Below are 20,299 nucleotides of genomic sequence, written 5' to 3'. Positions count from 1 at the left end.
TCAGCTTCCTTCCATCTCACAAATGAAATTTCCTGTGTTAAAATACCTATATTTAAGTCAGCTTACATGGAGAAAATCTGCACTGCTGCTTGTTCATGAGCAGTAGCAGAAGATCAGGTAAATGGCAGAGTCTATCACTTAAACCCGGACTCAATAAACTCGTTAATATCAAGCATAAGTCTAAGTTAGGCCAGTCTAACATATTCAAAATTCACAGTACAAGTATGGACCGTGATGTCTGAATTGGCTGTGGGTCTACTGACCAGAACGCAACCGGACCATATATGTCTATGAGGCTGAACAGGACAGAACAGGAGACCGTGATCAGTCCAGATATTTCAATCCTTACTTGGACTGCGAAAGTTGGACAGTTTAAACTGGTCTTAAAGAGGGTTTTCTACCTCATGAATTAAAAAAAAGGCGTCCAGCCTGATCCTCCATGGCATCTAGTCTTCTCTTCTGCGCCCCACATCATAGGCCCAGCATCCTGAATACCTCTGGAGTTTATTTGTCTCTTAACATTTTTGCTTAAAATACTCAGAATGGTGTAAAATAAATATTTGAATTAAAACTCAGCTTATTGATCTTCAATCTGGCTACAACACCAACCAGGTCCCCTTCAGTCTTTGTACTTTCTGCTCTCTTTGGACTAACTTGTGACCACTGCAGCTAATCACTGAGCCCAACACATCACTACCAAAGCTAGTGATTGGCTGCAGCAGATGAAGCAGGAAGTACTGAGACTGGCAGGGCTGGATTCTTCACCGGAAGTTGTGAAGAATCAGTGATTATTCCGTTTTTTATTATTTTACACCATTTTTAAAACATTTTAAGTGGCCAGACAACCCTTTGAATATATATTTGAACTAGTATTGGAGACAGGTTGACTTTATTCAAATTTTTGGACACATATTGGCAATCAGAACTTAACCAACTTGTTTACAGACTTTAGGAGGAATTTATCAAGACTGGCATTTTATATTCCAGGCTTAATGAAATGTCAGAGGGAATACGAAAGGCTAAATTTGTTAAGAGACTCAAGCCTCTTAGTGAATTTTTCGCAACTTTTGAGCTGCCTGTGCGTTAAAGTCAGGACATGTATTCCAGTCATGTCTAATCAAGACATTTCTTTTACATTATACACCACTTTCTGCTCTAAATTACAGACAATTTTCAGGCTGAACGTGACCACCTCCATCCCACCCAGTCTTGCTCCCTTTTTGGGCAAACTACTTTTATACGTCAATTTTCTTGAAATCTCTCTGTATCTATTTCTTGTTTCCAATAAACATCAATGATAAACGATAAAAATGCTCTTCGCTACCTGACTAATGAGAAAGAAATCAAAACTATTGGTTTAAGAAAAAAAAATCATAACCGACACGTAAAATGTAAAGCATGTTGGTTAGTTTTCTTCATGTTACAGGTATGACACTCTCCGCACAATGTCAGCTGTACTGGGAATGCTAATGGCAATCTCCAATCAAATATCTCCACAGGGTACAAAGCTCTTCTGGTTTCTAGAAAACAAAGGAACAGACTCAATTCTACAAAGTCTCTCCTTAGAATTACAGGAACCTAACCGTATACTCCAACACAAGAAAGATGAAGCCTAAAGGGCCCGTCACACTAAGCGATATCGCTAGCAATATCGCTATAACGTCACCGATTTTGTGACACAGCAGCGATATTGCTAGCGATATCGCTATGTCTGATACTTACCTCCGACCGGCTCCCCCGCTGGTTATCGCTGATCGCGCAAAAACGTCCTGGACCGTTTCTCGTCGTCAGCTTCCTGCTGTGGCGACGAGCGATGCGTGGACGCGGGCGGGAGGATGTCTTTATCGCCTCGTCTGACAGGTAAGTGACGACCGCCGACCGCTGCTATGTCGCTGGTGAGATCTGCCTGTGTGGCAGCGCACTAGCGACCACTTAGCGATGCACCAGCGATCCTGACCGGGTATCGTTGTCGGGATCGCTGGTGCATCGCTAAGTGTGACAGTACCTTATGGCTTCAAAGTGAAGTTCAATCAGCACAATGAAAGTGGAGGTGGTGGCCCAAAAAGGGTCATCTTAAGATTTCCTTCCACCCTTCATAATTGGACACAGCCAGAATATCAATGGGCAATGTCTGTTCACACAGCTGGATAGAAAACACACAAAGATGTAATCTAGCTATACTGCTGGGCAATCCATTCTTGGAGTGTAAGGGCCCCGTTACATTTAGCGATGCACCAGCGATCCCGACCATGATATGACCCGGTCAGGATCGCTGGTGCATCGCTAAATGGTCGCTAGTGAGCTGCCACACAGGCAGGTCTCACCAGCGATGCAGCAACGCAGCAGCGGTCGTTACTTACCTGTCAGACGCGGCGATGATGACGTCCTCCGCCCGCGTCCACGCGTCGCTCGTCGGCGCCAGCAGGAAGCCCAGCAGGAAGCCGCCGACGAGAAATGGCCCAGGACGATCTCGTGCGATCAGCGATAGCCAGCGGGGGAGCCGGTCGAAGGTAAGTGTCACATGTAGTGATATCGCTAGCAATATCGCTGCTGCGGCACAAAATTGGTGACGCTTTAGCGATATTGCTAGCGATATCGCTATGTGTAAAGCCCCCTTAAGGCAAAAATAGAGTCTAATGTCATTAAGGACTCATTCTTTCCCACCTAAATCACGGTACCATGCTAAGAAATTGTTTAATCGTTAACCGGATGTTTTTTTTAAAAAAAAAAAGATCCAAGTGCATTGATGGATTTTAAAGGTTTTAGTACATTGTGCCTTCTTTTTTGATTGAGCCTTAACAAAACAGTTACCCTTGTCGCTTCCTCTGGGTAACCATAAAAGGCGACATTTAAAAATAAAAAAGGGGGTGGTTTGGGATCTATCATTCCTTTGACAGATTTGATCAAAGGTGACTTATACAGCTCTGGGAAAAATTAAGAGCCAACTTCCAAATGTTCAGTTTGTCTTTTTTTTTCTTTATAGGTATATTTTTGAGTAAAATGTAAATTGTTCTTTTAGTCTACAAACTTCTGACAACATGTCTCCAAGTTTCCAAGCAATAAATTTTGACTTTTTTTTCTGAAAAGGAGAAATGGTCAAGATTAAAAAAAAATGTGCTTTCAGACCTCAAATAATGCAAAGAAAACAAGTTCATAGTCATTTAGAAACAACAATACTAATGTTTTAACTCAGGAAGAGTTCAAAAATAAATATTTTGTGGAATAACCATGATTTTTAAAAACAGCTTTCATGCATCTTGGCAAGCTTTCTACCAGTCTTTCACACTGCTTCTGGTGCAAAAATTTAAGCAGTTCTTTGTTTGATGGCTTGTGACTATCCATCATCCCCTTGATTACATTCCAGAGGTTTTCAGTGGGGTTCAGGTCTGGAGAATGGGCTGCCCATGACAGGGTTTTGATGTGGTGGTCTCTTAATTTTTGCCAGAGCTGTGTGTGTATATGTGTATACATGTATATATATATATATATATATATATATATATATATATATATATATATATATATATATATATATATATATACTTTATGTAAAGTAAGGTATGGTCAGAAATCAAGGAGAGTAGTGCAGGTCACATAACTCTGACAATCATTACACAACAGCGGCTACAAAGTATCTTTTAGAAGAATCAAGGTGAGATCATTGTGTGGCTGGTGAATCTGCACAAACTCCTCTCAGGCTGCAGTGGCCAATGGCAGCATGATTTTGTGTTTGCCGTTTTACCATCAGTGTCGTATCCATTTTTTGCCTTTTCAAAAAAGGAAAGCATTGATGGTTTGGCGAGCCATGTCATCTGTTGGTATAGGTACACTGTGTTTTATCAAGACCAAAGTCAGCACAGCCGTCTACCAGGAAATTTTAGAGCACTTCATGCTTCCCTCTGCCGACAAGCTTTTTGGAGATGGAAATTTCATTCTCCAGCAGGACTTGGCACCTGTCCACACTGCCAAAAGTACCAATACCTGGTTTACAAACAACAGTATCACTGTGCTTGATTGGCCAGCAAACTCGCCTGACCTTAACCCATAAAGAATCTATGGGGTATTGCCAAGAGGAAGATGAGAGACACCAGACCCAACAATGCAGACGAGCTGAAGGTTGCTATCATAGCAACCTGAGCTTCCATAACACCTCAGCAGTGCCACAGGCTGATCGCCTCCATGCCATGCCGCATTGATAGAGTAATTGATGTAAAAGAAGCCTCAACCCAACCAAGGCCAACATTTCAGATTTTAAAATAATTTTTCAAGCTGGTGTTATAAAGTATTCTAATTTACTGAGATAATGACTTTTGGGCTTTCACTGACTATAAGCCATAATCATCAACATTAAAAGAAATAAATACTTGAAATAGATCACTCTGTTTGTAATGACTCTAAATTAACTTTTGAGGATATTCTAATTTTGTGAGATGCACCTGTACCTGTTCTATTGCAGAAAATAAAATAGAACATGCTTGGCAGTGATTGATTGATTAAAAGCACCCTCATCTTTTTCAATGAGGGCGAACAGTGACGTCATGTGCACAAAGCGCCTTTTTCAGCTGGACTCCGCCAGTAACCTGCCTGAAAAGCATTCAATAAATGTTAAAGAATAATGAACATATGCACAGCAACGTCATCACGACTTGTGAACATCATTTTTAACTTATTTTAACCGCTTCAAGCTTGAAAAGCCGTGAAGCATCGAAAAGCGACCTGACCAATTTTCAAGCGGCTTGGAAGCCGCCTCAGAATCATATTATTTTATTTTTTTTTTAAAAAGGAGGGTAATACAATATGTCAGTCAATCAGTGGATGGCACAGAGGGGAGGAAAATCCTGGAAGAGTGATCAGAGACAGACTGCTTCTGCAGGAAGAGATAAGCAATCTCTATGTATCACCACACATCACTGTATAATCATCAGGTTCTGACATCAGAATGATGAAACAGTTCTAGGAAAATGCTTTTTCCCACTAAAGTCAATGGAAAAAGTGTGATTAAAATTGCCTGCTTCAGTAAAAAAAAATCAGCATGACCAGAAGATGGTATGGTTTTCAGCAGATTTCTTAAAATACACTCGATGTAGCATCTGCCTTGTAAAATTACTGCAGTGCCAAAACTGCATCAAAACCGCACAGTGCGAAAATAGCCACACTCTGGATATGCCAGCGCAGGACTGCAGTAGAGATATATCACATATGATCTCTAGGTTAGTAGGTGTTCATATAACCTGTATGGGCTATTGAAATAATATATTCCTTAACTGAAAGAAACTGACTTTCCATTAGTAACTTCCTTCCTAGGTGCCAATGAAGGGCCTGGGTCCACCAAAGCTGGTGAAGCTCCTATAGAATATGACTCAGTTCTGGCTCATGGAAGGATCATAGCCTGTAAATAATACCTTTTACCAATCTGGGGTTGCCCTTGTTTGTTAATAATTGGTGAATTTTCTAAATATTATGTAATAACAAAATCCCTCAGAAGGGTCACTAATATCCATTGAAAAGGCCTGAATCTATAGCAAACGTCCAGCCTGAAATTCCAGTTTATGAGATCGCGGCATGCAGTCCGGTATACCACAACCTTCAGTGACCGCTTTCACATTCAAAGAGCAAGACCTCACTCTTTACACTAACCGACCTTTTGGCAAAATCTTGCTGTGAACGTGAGAGTTGCCGAGAAAGTTTGTGGGTTCCCATAATGCAGAGCAGGATTCTACAACCTTCCACAACCACCATGGAAATTTAGTCCCAACTTTTGCTTGTAAGTTGGTCTCTTTCGGGTGACATTTGGGACCCTTCAAGAGGATTTTCTATTACATGATACGTCAAAAAAATTCACCAGTCAGGGTCTGCGAACTCTTAATATAAAAAGGGCAGTCTAAGGTGAATGATAGGTATTCCTTAACATTTGGACATGGGACACCTTCAATAACTACTCCACCACTATACTTAGAGGAGCATAGTATGTTATTATGTGTGAATAGATTTTAACATAAGTCTTAGAAAATTTGAATAAATGTCTCAAGTAAATTATATATTTACAGGATGCATGCATCACAATGAAAAAATAAATTGTATTTTCTAAAAAAAATATATATATTAATATCACTAAACAAAAGAACAGAGTAGTTTATTGTTCTTCTTCCATGGAGCAGCTGTGTGGGAATAGAGAAAAATCCAACAGTGAAATGTCTTCCAACACTTAAAATCGCAAGCCGTTCATCTAGTGCTGTATGCAGGACACGGCCAAATTCAGATGTGAAATAAAACACTGACAAAAAAAAGGTATAATTTTTCAAAGAACTGCAAAGGACTATATTCCTGGAACTGGATTCTCCTTTCTGGGAAAAGAGAGCTGGGAGATTTCACAGAATGAATGGAAGGTATGGGAAAACGCATTTCTTTCGTAAGTCTGTGGAATTTCTAAATAAACAGGAATGCATCATTCATGTTACTAAGACGAACCTGGGAAATTGCTAAGATTCTGAGAAGAGTCACCATCCCATCCGAGAGAGTCAACACCACATTTCCACAGTCATATCCTGTGAAAGGCTTGTGTGATTTTGTTATCCATTAACAACACGGTAGATAGACATTCCTCAAAGCCTCCATGTTATTGATTAATTATCCTTTATGTACAGAGAGAAGGAGAACATGCCACAATGTCCATAATGGAGGATCGATCTGTAACATGTAGGCCCTAAATTTACTGAAATGAAAGGTTGTATGGACGTTGAGGCATTATTTAATGCAGTGAACTTTTACTTACATAGTCCTTCCAATTTTATAGATCTAGCCATTTCAACAGAGATGATACAATAAGCTCTCTAAAGTGCTCCATGCCACGAGAAATAAAATAATCCAATTGACGAGCTTTATTGGTCACTTACCCTTCCTAATGAAATCCAGTCTGCATGTAAGCTTGGGTAAAAAGCTTGAGATTTTTGTAAGTGATTACCAAAAAACTTCATTGGGATCCCCCACAATTCTTAAAGAGGACCTGTCACTAGCTTAAAAAAATTGAATTGAATACCTTGTATAAATCCCTGAGCTCACTTGATTTTGCCGCTTTTTTTCAGTTTTGCACTGTGTCATTCTATTGCAGAGATATTCACATTTGTCTGGTATGTGAACTCTCTGCTTTTCAGTTCAACTGGGCGTTTCTTCTTTCAGGTCAGGCCTCCCAAATGCTGGCAATCACAGGTCAGTAGCTTCTCAGACTGCTAGATCAGCTGCTGAGCTGTGATTGGCAGTGTCTGGGAGGGAGGGTCAAAAGTCTACACACCTAAAGAAGACTATGAAGAAATGCCCAATTGGACTGCAAAGCAGAGATTTCACATATTGTGCTGCAGGAGGAATAATTGTGAATATCTCTGCAATGCAGTAACACAATGCAAAACAGAAAAGACCAGCAAAAACAGGGGATCTTTACAAGGTATCTGACTCAATTGTATGAGCAAGAAGTGACAGGTCCTCTTAAAGCCTGTTGTCCATAGACAGATTGCATTTCTCCCTGTCTTAAGATCCTGACACATATTAGAATAACATCAGCTGAACCCACTGAGAATCTAATCTGTATGGGGGCCCCCAGTCTCTAAAAATAAGGATCTGGCATATTCGATTTTGAACTGCCGATCGTTTTGTTCTTGGAGAGATAAGCCACCGCCAGAGGAGTCTTGCAGCTGCTTTTAACTACAGAACACAGGAGCACTCCATAGAACTGTGAGTTCCAGTGTATGGTGGAGTCAGCAGAGAGATGTCGTTATGTCGTTGGACCAAAGGCTATCTATTGTGTTGATCCCAAATCATGGCCAATATAAGAGATGTTTGGTGGTCGCTTATCAGGTGGTCATCAACTTTATGATAAGGAGTCAAGCAATAATCTATTTGCACATCAGTTATTATGGGTCTATGGCAAGGACTAATCCAGGCAAAAAGGAAAAAAATTGTACCCTTTTCAATGTATCCGAAAATAACTTGAATTTGTTCTGAGAGTAATACAAGAGAAGTTCTTGCTTATGCATTTAGCAAGTGCACCTGAAAAATACTTGTGTGTGTGTGAGTACTTGTGTAGGCCAAAACCAGGGCTGTCGAGTCGGAGTCGTGGAGTCGGAGCCCATTTTGGTGGAGCTGGTGTCACGGAAGTTGAGGAGTCGGAGGTTTGGCTTACAGACTCCACTGCTTTGGCAGGGCTGTGGAGTCGGAGTACATTTTGGTGGCGTCGGAGTCATGGAAATTGAGGAGTCAGAGTCAGAGGTTCGGCTTACCGACTCCACAGCCCTGGCCAAAACAACGGTAATTTTTGTAATTCAATTTACAAAAACTTGTCAACATTTGCCATTTGTGTGTTCCTCAAATAATATACAAATGTAATGAAAAAGAAATCTGGATATTAAGCTTCTCCTGGTTCAAAGGGCCTTCTACTTCCAATAGTGTCTGACCATAGAGAGGCCTCTTGGTTTTCCTGAGAAATCCTGGGTAATACTGATACATGGAAAATTTCCCACAGATCACAGGAAAACATAAGGAGACAAATAGCTACCACCCCATAATGTGATGCCATACAACAGCACGTTACGTTACATGTAGTTAAAAGTATTCCGTCTTCCTCTACACAGTCTCTTGGATACAGCTCAACCATGAGTATGAGGCCTTAACCTCCTACCCTACCTGCAAATGCCTTTGGATTTATATGGAATCAGTTGTGAAAAAATGCAACTTGCTCCAAAACATACTGTAATACCCTGGTGTCCAAAATAATGTTTTTAGGTGATGATTCAATGGCTTAGAGAGGCATCATATGGTGGCCCATTAAGTGCCCAAAGCCCAAAACTAACACTTTATCCACATTAATTTCTTGTGAACCACGGCAAAAGGACTCTAATAAGTACAAGTACAAATCTCAAAATTAATTTAAAAAAAAATTAACACTGCAGTATCAGAAATAGAGGGCTATACAGCAAGAAAAGGAAGCCTGTGATTGACCCTACTACCCAGAATGCTTCACGCTGTAGATCAACAAAAGACAGCAGCTTCAAGAAGAAAAATCGAAATACAATAACTGGTAAAATAAAACACATTACATATAAATCCTTATCTGATTTCATTATGGAGTATTTTGAAAATGTCACAAAAATGGCAAAAAAAAAATACAATCATACAGCCGTTTGGGACAAGATATAAATTCTATTCTTGATGGCATTCATTGGTTACCGCTAGCTTGTGTTCAATGCTACTTGGTAGTCATATGAGTGAATATTTACTGTTTACGCTGTCACAGGCCTTGGCGAACACGAGTTTCCTAAATGTTCTCCATGATGCACTACGCAACACATCGTATTCTACTGGATGACGAAAAGCTAGAAAATAGAGCCATCATAAGTGAAAGCTTCTTCTAATTTGATGAAATGAACTAATATTCACAAGCATGTGGCATGTCCTGTAGAATCAAAATGGCGATGTTACTGGTATAAAGCCAAGTGTTGGGCAATGGACATGGTCACTCAAGAACATGGCCTCCAGCTATCCCCACCGGAACACTAAAAGCCCTACAAATTCTAATTTACACATCATATAAAAAATTATATGAAATTGTGGAATAAATCGAGAAGGTACTTACTCTGATCTCATTTCGGCGTATCTCCACATCACACACTGAATGTCCTTGGTGGGCACCACTATAGTAGCAGCAGAACTGGCACACTGCTACCTGCTCGGCTTCACAGTGGTACAGTCGGTAAGCATTATGTTGGGGACAACTCCAGGCCCTAACGTCTTCTGCTTCTACTAGGAGGTGCCCTCGGGCGGTAGAAGGCTGCTGTAGGTGAGTCTGCACATGGGACTGGCAGCATGGCGCTTCACATCTCAAGCAGATCTTCTGGGCAGGTAGTGGTGGCCCCCTTCGACAGAATACACAGTGGAGGATAGATGGTGGTTTGTCCACATTAAGACAATTAAATTTTTCCACAATATTTGTGAGTTTAAGGTTCTTTTCAAGGTTAGGCTTTTGGTTATAGGCCTGGTTGCACTCGGGGCACCTCACCAGGCCTGTCTCTTTTGCCCAGGCCTCACTTATGCAACCTCTGCAAAAATTGTGCTTACACGGAAGCTGAACCGGTTCAATAAAAACATGCAGACATATAGGACATATAAGCTCTTCTTCAAAACAGTTTTTCCAATTCTCCGCCATCTCCAGCTTGGCAGCGTAACGTGTACAACGGATTAAGAGGTTGAGCGGAGCGGAGCGGAGCGCAGGCAATCAAGTTGTCGTCAACGTTCCTTCAAAAACAAGCTGGAAAAATAATACAGAAATTTCCTTTAAACGCAAATTTATGAAAACAAAAAAGAAAAAAAAACACCCCACAAATTAATATCTATTTATGTGCATATTCCGTAAGAGGAGAATGGTTCAAAATATACACGTTATATGCATAAAGGAAAAAAAAACAAAGACTTGATTCGATACAGGCCTTTCACCGACCATAGATTGAGAATCTAGGAAATTAACCAAGGAACCAAATTCTTGAGGTTGTTTCCATAGAGAAGTAATCTGGGATGGGGCTCTGAAAGAGACAGTTCAGTCTCACAGCTCAAATTCCAGCCTAGAGCGAGAAAAAAAAACCCTCCCACCTCTTCCTTGTTTCGCAAATAGGGGAAGAAGAAAAAAAAGGCTTAGCAAAATTGCTTTTTTATTCTTTTTACGTTCTTAGCCGAACGCATAAAAAATAATAATAACGTGAAACCCTGACGCTACGCCGAGTCTATCTACGAACCTGATATTTAAAAAAAAAAACAAAAAAAAAAAAAAGATAAAAAATGAAGAAAAATAAAAAAGAATCGGATTGTGATCAGTGGATTAGGCTTTGCATGCCTTGATCAAACTGAAAAGGAATTTCTCAACAGCTAATCGCAGCCCTCCCCCTTCGGTCTCCCTCCTCCTGACATGAAAGCTATTTCTGATTTTACATTCAATCTGCAAGGGCAGTGACAGTGGGGCCAAGGAGGGAGACAGTCACAGAAAATTAACGCGTTTTTTTTTGTTCTTAAAGAATGTCGCCCCTTACCATGAATATTCAAGCGCTCGTTTCGAAACTTGTAGAGAACCCCACCAGAAGAAAAAAAAAAACACAAGAAAAAGGGGGAAACGCTATGTATTTCAATGAATACCTATATCCAGATGCCCCCCTGACTAAGCCCCCCTTATTGATTAATTCTTCAAGCCGATTCCCCCTCCCGGCTGCTTTATCTTTTTTTTTTTTTGTATTTTCACTAGATCAAAAAAAAATGTTACCTTCAGCCATCTTGTTTCTTAATCCCTTTAATAAAATATATCTATTTCCCTATCCCAACAATGTAAAAAAAAAAGTATCTTTTTTTTTCTTGGATTTATAACCTTTCTTCCTTCCCCCCCTCTTCCTCCTCCTCTTTTTCTCTTTTAATTAAAAAAAAAAAAAAAAAAGCCTTTTCAATCGCAAATCGAGCGAACGGAGCGCCGCTTCAAGATGTCAAGGGACGTAGTATAATAATAAAAAAAAAAGCAGGCGAGACGATAAATAAAAAATAGATTTCGTCTAAAATATTTACGTTCGGTCGAGCGATGCCCACGTTAAAAAGAAAAGAAAAAAAAAAAAGCACAACGCCCTTCCTGATTCCTGTAGAGGATCGATATTGTATCGTTAGAATTCGGATAGATTCTTTTTTTTTTTCAGCGGGAGAAGAAGATTCCAGGAAATGGGAATTTTAGAAAAATAAAATAATAAAAAATTCTAATTCTCAAGTCTTTAGGGTCCTGGTAATGTCAAGAGGAGATCAGCATCTGAGTTATTCCTGCAGCCAGGCGACCATTAGTCCCAGGTATTGTGAGCCCCCCTTGTTGGATTCTGCTTCCTTGGATTCTTGCAATTTAAATGCCCCCCAAACACAGAGCCCCCCCAAAGCCAGCACTGTCTATGAATGCACCTCCTCTTCTGTGTCCAGCGGAAGATCGCAGGGAATAATTCCGCACACCCCTCTGAGATACCAGGGATTTCTCGATGAAGCCCCCCAGGCCAGGGGCAGATAAGATCCAGAGGAGGGGATCGAACCCGTGTCACCGCCTCAGCCTGTCTGTGGAGAGAGCAGAGCAGGCAGACTGCTTCCCACAGAGCTCCGCCCACCTCTGCTCTGCCTGCGTCACCGCTCTCTTTCCCTCTCTCCTCCGCACGGACTGGACGGCTCTGGAGCGCCCTCTATCTTTACTTTCAGTTCAGTCGAAGCAGGTTTCTCAATTCCTTAAAGGAACAGCCACGTTTATTTTCGTCTACTGCAATTTCCTGTTGCAAACATCTCGACAAACAAAAACAGAACTTTAATCCGGAAAGAAACCTCCCGGAAAATAGATGAGGCCAAATTTAAGGCAGGATGGAACAGTTTTCCTGCAAAAATAAAAGGAATATTTATCAGGGGAGAAATGAACTCAAAACATTTTATTGCAAAGTAGGGTGAGGCAATATGCGGGCAACTTTAAGGCCGGGGTCAGACTTGTGAGAAACTCGCACGAGTCTCGCATCTTAATACCAGGCACTGCATAGAAATACACGGAGCCGCATGCTGCAGTCCCGAGTGCCGGGTATTAAGAGTCTGACCCCGGCCTAAGCTGCCTTCTTAAGCCCCCGTTACACACTGCGATATCGCTAGCAATATCGCTGTAAAGTCACCGATTTTGTGATGTTGCAGCGATATTGCTAGCGATATCGCTGCATGTGATACTTACCTCCGACCGGCTCCCCCGCTGCTCATCGTTGGTCGCGCGAGAACCTCCTGGACCATTTCTCGTCGGGCGCTTCCTGCTGGGCTTCCTGTGGTGCCGACGAGCGACGCATGGACGCGGGCGGGAGGACGTCAGGATCGCCTCGTCTGACAGGTAAGTAGCGACCCCCGTCCCCTGCGATGTCGCTGGTGAGATCTGCCTGTGCGGCAGCTCACTAGCGACCACTTAGCGATGCACCAGAGACCCATATCGTTGTCGGGATCGCTGGTGCATCACTACGTGTAACGGTACCCTTAGAGGGGTTGGACACCTTTGTGGACCATGCTTTTTTTTTTTTATTGATAAGGCCGGGGTCACACCGGCGTATATTCTCTTATCTGAGAAGGTTATGCTAACCACAAGCTGATCAGAGTCCGATGATCGCAGCGTCCTCTAATTGTCTCCGATTTCCATCTTCTCCATTCTGTCAGTTCGTAAAAATCGGACAGCACTTCGATGTCCTGCGAGCCTAGTTTTTTCCACGGAGTCAATGGCTGGCATGGCCGAGCGCGATCTGATAATTGGATGCAACTTGCATTTTTTCCATAGACAGTCTCAGTCCAAGGAAACAATCAGACGTGTGCACGGCCCCATAGAATAACTTTGGTCCAAGTGCGATCAGAAGTTTTGTTTGATCACAGTCGAACTGAAAATACGGTCGTCTGCACAAGCCTTTATTTGGCTAAAAATCAGTTTTGTAATGTGCTTCAGAAAAAAAAATGCGCGCCATTTACCTTCTGTTGCCTCAGTGTAAGGCCGGGATCACACTACCTTGTGTAATGCGAGAAACTCGCACGAGTCTCTCGCATCAGCACCCGGCGCTGCCGCCGGCACTCAGGACCGGAGCTGCGGCTGCATGTATTTCTATGTATTTCTATGCAGCTCCGGTCCTGAGTGCCCGTGTTGATGCAAGAGACTCGTGCGAGTTTCTCGCATCACACACGGTAGTGTGATCCCGGCCTTACACTGTTAACTGCTGGCTTCTGAATGAATTCACTGAGAATCTGTCAGTGAGTTCTTTTTGTTGGGGAGAGTTTCTAACTCTTTTATTGGTCTTTTTCTGAGGTTCTCTGATATAATTTATGACCACAGACAAAATCAAAGTTGAATGTTCAGAGAAAGATCTAAATCTGCGAACGTGCCGACACCGGCACCTTTTTAATGTAGCCCACCACCGGGAAATCAGTGTGGGTTGTGGGGACTCAGCTCCTGCCTCGCATTCACCAACAATTTCCTGAAGCCCACCGCCGGGAGATCAATGGCTCCAACCTTGCACTGCCAGGACACCCTCTCCTCCCTGCCTAGGGTCCGCAGCATTGCCTCACTCTTTCTGCCGCCGACGTCCTGCAGCAGCGACCCTGCCTCCTGTGACTCTGCTCCACCACTGACACCCCCGACCCCCCTACCCACGGTAAGCTACAGTGAGACTATTAGACACACCACAATTTTCCTCCCAAGTTTGGGGAGGAAAAAGTGTGTCTTATTGGGTCGCCCTCCCAGGGCCGTGGGGTACTCGGTACCGGGCCGGTGTCAATGGGATGTGTCACAGCAGCAGTGACCTGGTCCGTGGCCCTGCGCATGCAGCAAGGGTGTAAAAGCTCCCCACAGGTGAAGCTATAGTCCCAGGGCAGCGTAGAGTTGGATGGCACGGTGATGTAGCAGTGCCGTAAGGGTAGGAAGCAGACAAGACACAGCGGGGTGCAATTTCTGTACCTTTACTCAATAACTGCAGTCCAGGGTCCTGATTACAGATGACCCGGTAACGGAGCAGGCTAGCCTGGAAACAACTCAGGGATTCTCTCGCAGCAGACGGGCTGTGCAGTCTCCTTCCTAGCGCTTGTTTGAATGAATTACTCCAGTACTAAGTTACTCTGAAGTTCCTCCTGTCAGATGTTCCCAAGAACCTTACTTGCATGGCAGACAGCTGTAGCCTCTCTCAGGGACTCCTTTCTCCGGAGTCCTGGCTCTCTATCCTAGCTGCTGTTGTGCCTCAAGTCTTAGATGGGAGTAGGGCATTTACAGCCTCCTACTCCTCTGGTATCTGCTGTAGGACCGTTAGTATCCGTACAACCGTGGAGACCAGGCTCCAGTCCTTGCGCTCTCAAGCTGAGGGAGCTCGCCTTCCGCAGCTCAACCTCCAGCTTCTCTCTACACGTCTGCACACTTCACCCTCCGCAGACTAAATGACCCCCTTTCCTCCGGGCCCTCAGAGAGCACTCCTTCCCTTAATTCTGGTTCAGAGTTCCCCCTGCAGGTCTGGAGTGGAACTGTGTTGCATGTATGGATTGGCTGCGAGAGAGACCCATCATTGCCTCCAAGCCTGGCATTACCCTCCCCTGGAGGAAGGCAAAGCCACTGTGGCGACCATACTCCTGGGGGCGCCACATTCCCCCTAGTGCAAGTCAGCACTCCTGGGCTGAACAAAAGAAACATGAACATATAAACAGTTAAACAATAAGAATTGTACAAGATTTAAAAATGAAAAATGTACAGAAACCAAGTGCTTCAAAAATGGTCCTATGATGGCAAGTCCAAGCATCAATGTCCATGGTCCATTCCTGGGCAAATGGTGAAATATTTACAAGAAAAGTTTTTGACCACACACAAGTCTTGTGGTTCAGTGTCCATAAAACAACCAGGAAAATTCAAAGGAAACTCTTACAGGTTACCTGTAGGCACAAAGCTTGAGAACAGTTACATATTAACATTTACAATTTCCTAATTACGATATCTAAGGGGTGGTATACCTTGTGTGGTGCGGGTAGACCTGCGCAAGACTGGTGTAGTGGGTAATGTACTGGATACACTACTGGGGGTTCTATGTAACACAGGGATACTAGACTGACTGTGACTTCTTAGACTCACCAAAGGTACAACAGGTTCACCACTGGCAGGGCGAGGGTTCTCTGGCTCCACTGCTGGTGCGGCATCTACTACCCGATTTTCCTGATTCTCTTGAGTCACATCTTCCAGTGCTACCAATTGGGGAAACAGCAACACTGGCACCACTATAGCATCGTTCACTCTAGTCCAATTCGCAGGGAATTCTCCAAGCACTGTGCTGACCTTCTCCTCTTCCACTATGGGTTGGATGTTATCTGGTTCTTCCTTTCTTTCTTTTAACTGGTCAGGACACAACTTCAAATGATCTCTTGATACCATTGCTGAGGTCTCTCCTCCATCTTTACTAACAAGGCATACCTTAGTATTATCAAAATTCGAGGGCAGAATGATATAAGGTTCAGCTTCCCATTGATCATCCAATTTGTGCAATCTTCTCTTTCTTTTCAAGACTTGCTCTCCTGGCGATAAAGGGACTGCAGGTGCATTTTGATTGTAAAGCATCTCCTGCTTTTGCCTTGCCTGGGCCAAACTCTTCTCCACACATTCTTGAACTCTCCAGTTCTTTGGGCCTGGGGATCCTATTCCTGGGGGTTGGCCCTCTGCCCCAGGGGTTGCTCGTTTAAAGGACAATATCTTGCAAGATGACCGGCTTTGTAGCAGTGACGACAGATGCGACGTCCGCCCTGGTCATAGCGATCGTTGTTCCTCCCTCGAAGTGGCGGGTCTCTCCTCCTCCGGAGCCACGGGACATCCTCTGGACTGGAAGCAAGCTGGATCTTTTCTTTGGAGGACATTTGTAGGGACTGCACGGTTTTAGTAAGTGCAGCCATTCCTTTGGTCAACTCCTGGACCTGAAGATTCAGCTCCTCAGTTGGATCTTTATCCAGAGTATGTGCATCAGCCTCCACAGGGATGGAAGGAAAAGATGTTGCTTCCTGATGGTAGGTGATCGCTGGGCGCCTAGGGGGCGCTGGATGGCTGTCAGTGGACTCCTGCAGTACCCGAATAGCCCTGTCCTTAAAATCAGCAAAGTTCAGATCAGGGTTTTGCAGGGTTATAATACGCAACTGTCCTCTGTGGGTACAGGATAGGAGTCCTTCAATGAACTGCTCCTTTAACAGTTTATCTTAACACTGTCAGGATCAACTTGCTTAACTGCTCGCAGCGCCTCCTGCAGGTTGAGAGCATAGTCCCTGATACTGTCCTGCGCCTTCTGTTTACAGCCAAAGAACCTCATCTTGATTTCAGCTGTAGTGCAGGTGTCAAAGGTGCTCCTCAGCTTGGCCAGGATCTTTGCAACAGTCTCTTTATCAGTGTCCTGCCAGGCTTTCACCTCTCTCTGTGCTGCACCCGTTAGCTGTCCAATCAGGATATTCACTTTCTGGCTTTCAGACAGAGGGTATACTTTAAACAAACTGCACAGTCTCTCTTTAAATTCACTCAGGATATGCGACTCACCCGAGTACTGTGGTAGCCAGGCCGCTCCCGGTATATAGGGCATAGACAGCGGCATTATGGAGACCGCTGTGGCGGGCGCTCCACCTGGCGGTGCTGCGGGGTTGACAACAGCATCTGCCGCTACATCGCTGTTTGGCGCGGACATCCTCTTCCCCCCCTAGTTAACATTAGCCAGGGCCGGGGATTATGGGAGCTCACCTGCGGCCGCTTCACAGGCCCGACGCTCCGGGCTGTAAGCCTCAGCTCCTCCTCCTCTCGCACGCTGTCCTCTCTTCCCACGCGGCACTTCACTTCTTCGCGCTCTGTGGCAGGCTCCGCCCACGAAGGCCCGCCTCTTTCTTCCCGCGCGCGCCAAGCAGCGCGGCAATGGCGGCAATTGGCGCCAATATCACAGTCTTTTACACAAACACAGTCTATGGCACACAGGACCCGGGGATACTGGGCACCGTAATCCTGTTCGTGACGCCAAGTTGGGTCGCCCTCCCAGAGCTGTGGGGTACTCGGTACCGGGCCGGTGTTAGTGGGATGTGTCACAGCAGCGGTGACCCGGTCCATGGCCCTGGGCGCCCAAGTAATGGTGGAATGTGATGTAGTTTAAGTGGAATGGAATAGTTCATGACGCCACCTGTGGTGCTCAGCAAGGGAGGTGTTAAGCCGACGCTGCATGCAGATCCGCTGGGACTGATGGTAGGGTGCAGCAAGGGTGTAAAAGCTCCCCACAGGTGAAGCTATAGTCCCAGGGCAGCGTAGAGTTGGATGGCACGGTGATGTAGCAGTGCTGTAAGGATAGGAAGCAGACAAGACACAGCGAGGTGCAATTTCTGTACCTTTACTTGATAACTGCAGTCCAGGGTCCTGATTACAGATGGTAACGGAGCAGGCTAGCCTGGAAGCAACTCAGGGATTCTCTCTCAGCAGATGGGCTGTGCAGTCTCCTTCCTAGCGCTTGTTTGAATGAAGTACTCCAGTACTAAGTTACTCTGAAGTTCCTCCTGTCAGATGTTCCCAAGAACCTTACTTGCACGGCAGACAGCTGTAGCCTCTCTCAAGGAGACTCCCTTCTCCGGAGTCCTGGCTCTCTATCCTAGCTGCTGTTGTGCCTCAAGTCTTAGATGGGAGTAGGGCATTTACAGCCTCCTACTCCTCTGGTATCTGCTGTAGGACCGTTAGTATCCGTACAACCATGGAGACCAGGCTCCAGTCCTTGCGCTCTCAAGCTGAGGGAGCTCGCCTTCCGCAGCTCAACCTCCAGCTTCTCTCTACATGTCTGTACACTTCACCCTCCACAGACTAACTGACCCCCTTTCCTCCGGGCCCTCAGAGAGCACTCCTCCCCTTAATCCTGGTTCAGAGTTCCCCCTGCAGGTCTGGAGTGGAACTGTGTTGCATGTATGGATTGGCTGCAAGAGAGACCCATCATTGCCTCCAAGCCTGGCATTACCCTCCCCTGGAGGAAAGCAAAGCCACTGTGGCGACCATACTCCTGGGGGCGCCACATTATAGTCCGAAAAATACAATAATTGCAAAAATGATTTTTAGTGAAAAAAAATGTTCTCAAAGGTGATGGACAACTCCTTTAAGTTGCAAATAACAAAGCATATCTGTTTCTGGGAAATTATTGTGGGATGTGCACTTTGGAGGAGGATTTATATGCTTGCAGGGAGAGAAAGTGATTTTTGCACTCCATTAGGAATAGTTTCTGACATATACCATGTACATACAGTGAGGAAAAAAGTAATTAGTCAGCCACCAATTGTGCAAGTTCTCCCATTTAAATAGATGAAAGAGGCCTGTAATTGACATCATAGGTAGAACACAACTATGAGAGTCAAAATGAGAAAATAAATCCAGAAAATCACCTTGTCTGATTTGGCAAGATTTATTTTGCAAATTATGGTGGAAAATAAGTATCTGGTCACATAAAAACATGCAAGATTTCTGGCTCTCACAGACCTGTAACGTCTTCTTTAAGAGGTTCCTCTGTCCTCCACTCATTACCTGTAGTAATGACACCTGTTTGAACTTGTTATCAGTATAAAAGACACTTGTCCACTACCTCAAATAGTCACACTCCAAACTTCACTATGGAGAAGACCAAAGAGCTGTCTAGGAATCCAGAAACAAAATGGTAGCCCTGCACCAGGCTGGGAAGACTGAATCTGCAATAGGCAAGCAGCTTGGTGTGATGAAATCAACTGTGGGAGCAATAATAAGAAAATGGTAGGCATACAAGACCACTGATAATCTCCCTCAATCTGGGGCTCCACGTAAGATCTCAACCCATGGCGTCAAAATAATCACAAGAACGGTGAGCAAAAATCCCAGAACCACACGGGGGGGACCTAGTGAATGACCTGCATAGAGCTGGGACCACCGTAACAAAGGCTACCATCAGTAACACACTACGCAACCAGGGACTCAGATCCTGCAGTGCCAGACGTGTCCCCCTGCTTAAGCCAGTACATGCCCAGGCCTGTCTGAAGTTTGCTAGAGAGCATTTGATTATCCAGAAGAGTATTGGAAGAATATCATATGGTCTGATGAAGCCAAAGTAGAACTGTTTGGTAGAAACAAAACTCGTCATGTTTGGAGGAGACAGAATGCAGAGTTGCATCCAAAGAACACCATACCTACTGTGAAGCATGGGGGTGGCAACATCATGCTTTGGGGCTGTTTCTCTGCAAAGGGACCAGGACGACTGATACTTGTACATGAAAGAATGAATGGGGCCATGTATCATGAGATTTTGAGTGCAAACCTCCTTCCATCAGCAAGGGCATTGAAGATGAAACGTGGATGGGTCTTTCAGCATAATAGTGATCCCAAGCACACTGCCAGGGCAACGATGGAGTGGCTTCTTAAGGGCAACGATGGAGTGGCTTCTTAAGAAGCATATAAAGGTCCTGGACTGGCCTATCCAGTCTTCAGATCTCAACCCCATAGACAACCTTTGGAGGGATTTGAAAGTCCGTGTTGCCCAGCGACAGGCCCAACACATCACTGCTCTAGAGGAGATCTGCATGGAGGAATGAGTGCGATGGTGCAAGCACCGCCGGATTGGACCGGAGCCGGACAGAGCTAACAAGCTGAGCACAGCGTAGTAGACGCTCAGCAAAAACCCCGGAATCCATTTGCAATAGATGAACCCAGGTTTGTTCACAGGACCCCAGTTACAGGGAACTCACAGTCACTGGGTACATGGTTCCA

At 44.4% G+C, this 20,299-nt stretch overlaps 1 protein-coding gene across 4 annotated transcripts in view; it reads right to left on the bottom strand.

Moving 5' to 3' along the window:
- The window catches only part of TRIM8 (tripartite motif containing 8), an 81,853-nt gene extending 69,724 nt beyond the window's left edge, over positions 1-12,129 (bottom strand). Inside the window, exons 1-2 of one of the 4 annotated variants that reach the window (XM_073555753.1) lie at positions 11,294-12,129; positions 9,623-10,294 (exon numbers count right to left, since the gene is read on the bottom strand). In XM_073555753.1, coding sequence (XP_073411854.1) covers positions 9,623-10,192 — 570 coding nt within the window. In that variant the 5' untranslated portion in view covers positions 10,193-10,294; positions 11,294-12,129. Of the gene's footprint in view, positions 1-9,622; positions 11,239-11,293 lie in introns of those variants that run through there. The other 3 variants (XM_073555752.1, XM_073555755.1, XM_073555754.1) reach the window with 3 other exon arrangements.
- Positions 12,130-20,299: the final 8,170 nt, after the last annotated feature.

Source organism: Dendrobates tinctorius, unplaced genomic scaffold, assembly GCF_039654945.1.
Source record: "Dendrobates tinctorius isolate UK_male_01 unplaced genomic scaffold, ASM3965494v1 ptg000230l, whole genome shotgun sequence".
In the NCBI taxonomy this organism is placed as follows: domain Eukaryota; kingdom Metazoa; phylum Chordata; class Amphibia; order Anura; family Dendrobatidae; genus Dendrobates; species Dendrobates tinctorius.
This window is presented reverse-complemented; position numbering and strand designations above follow the sequence as displayed.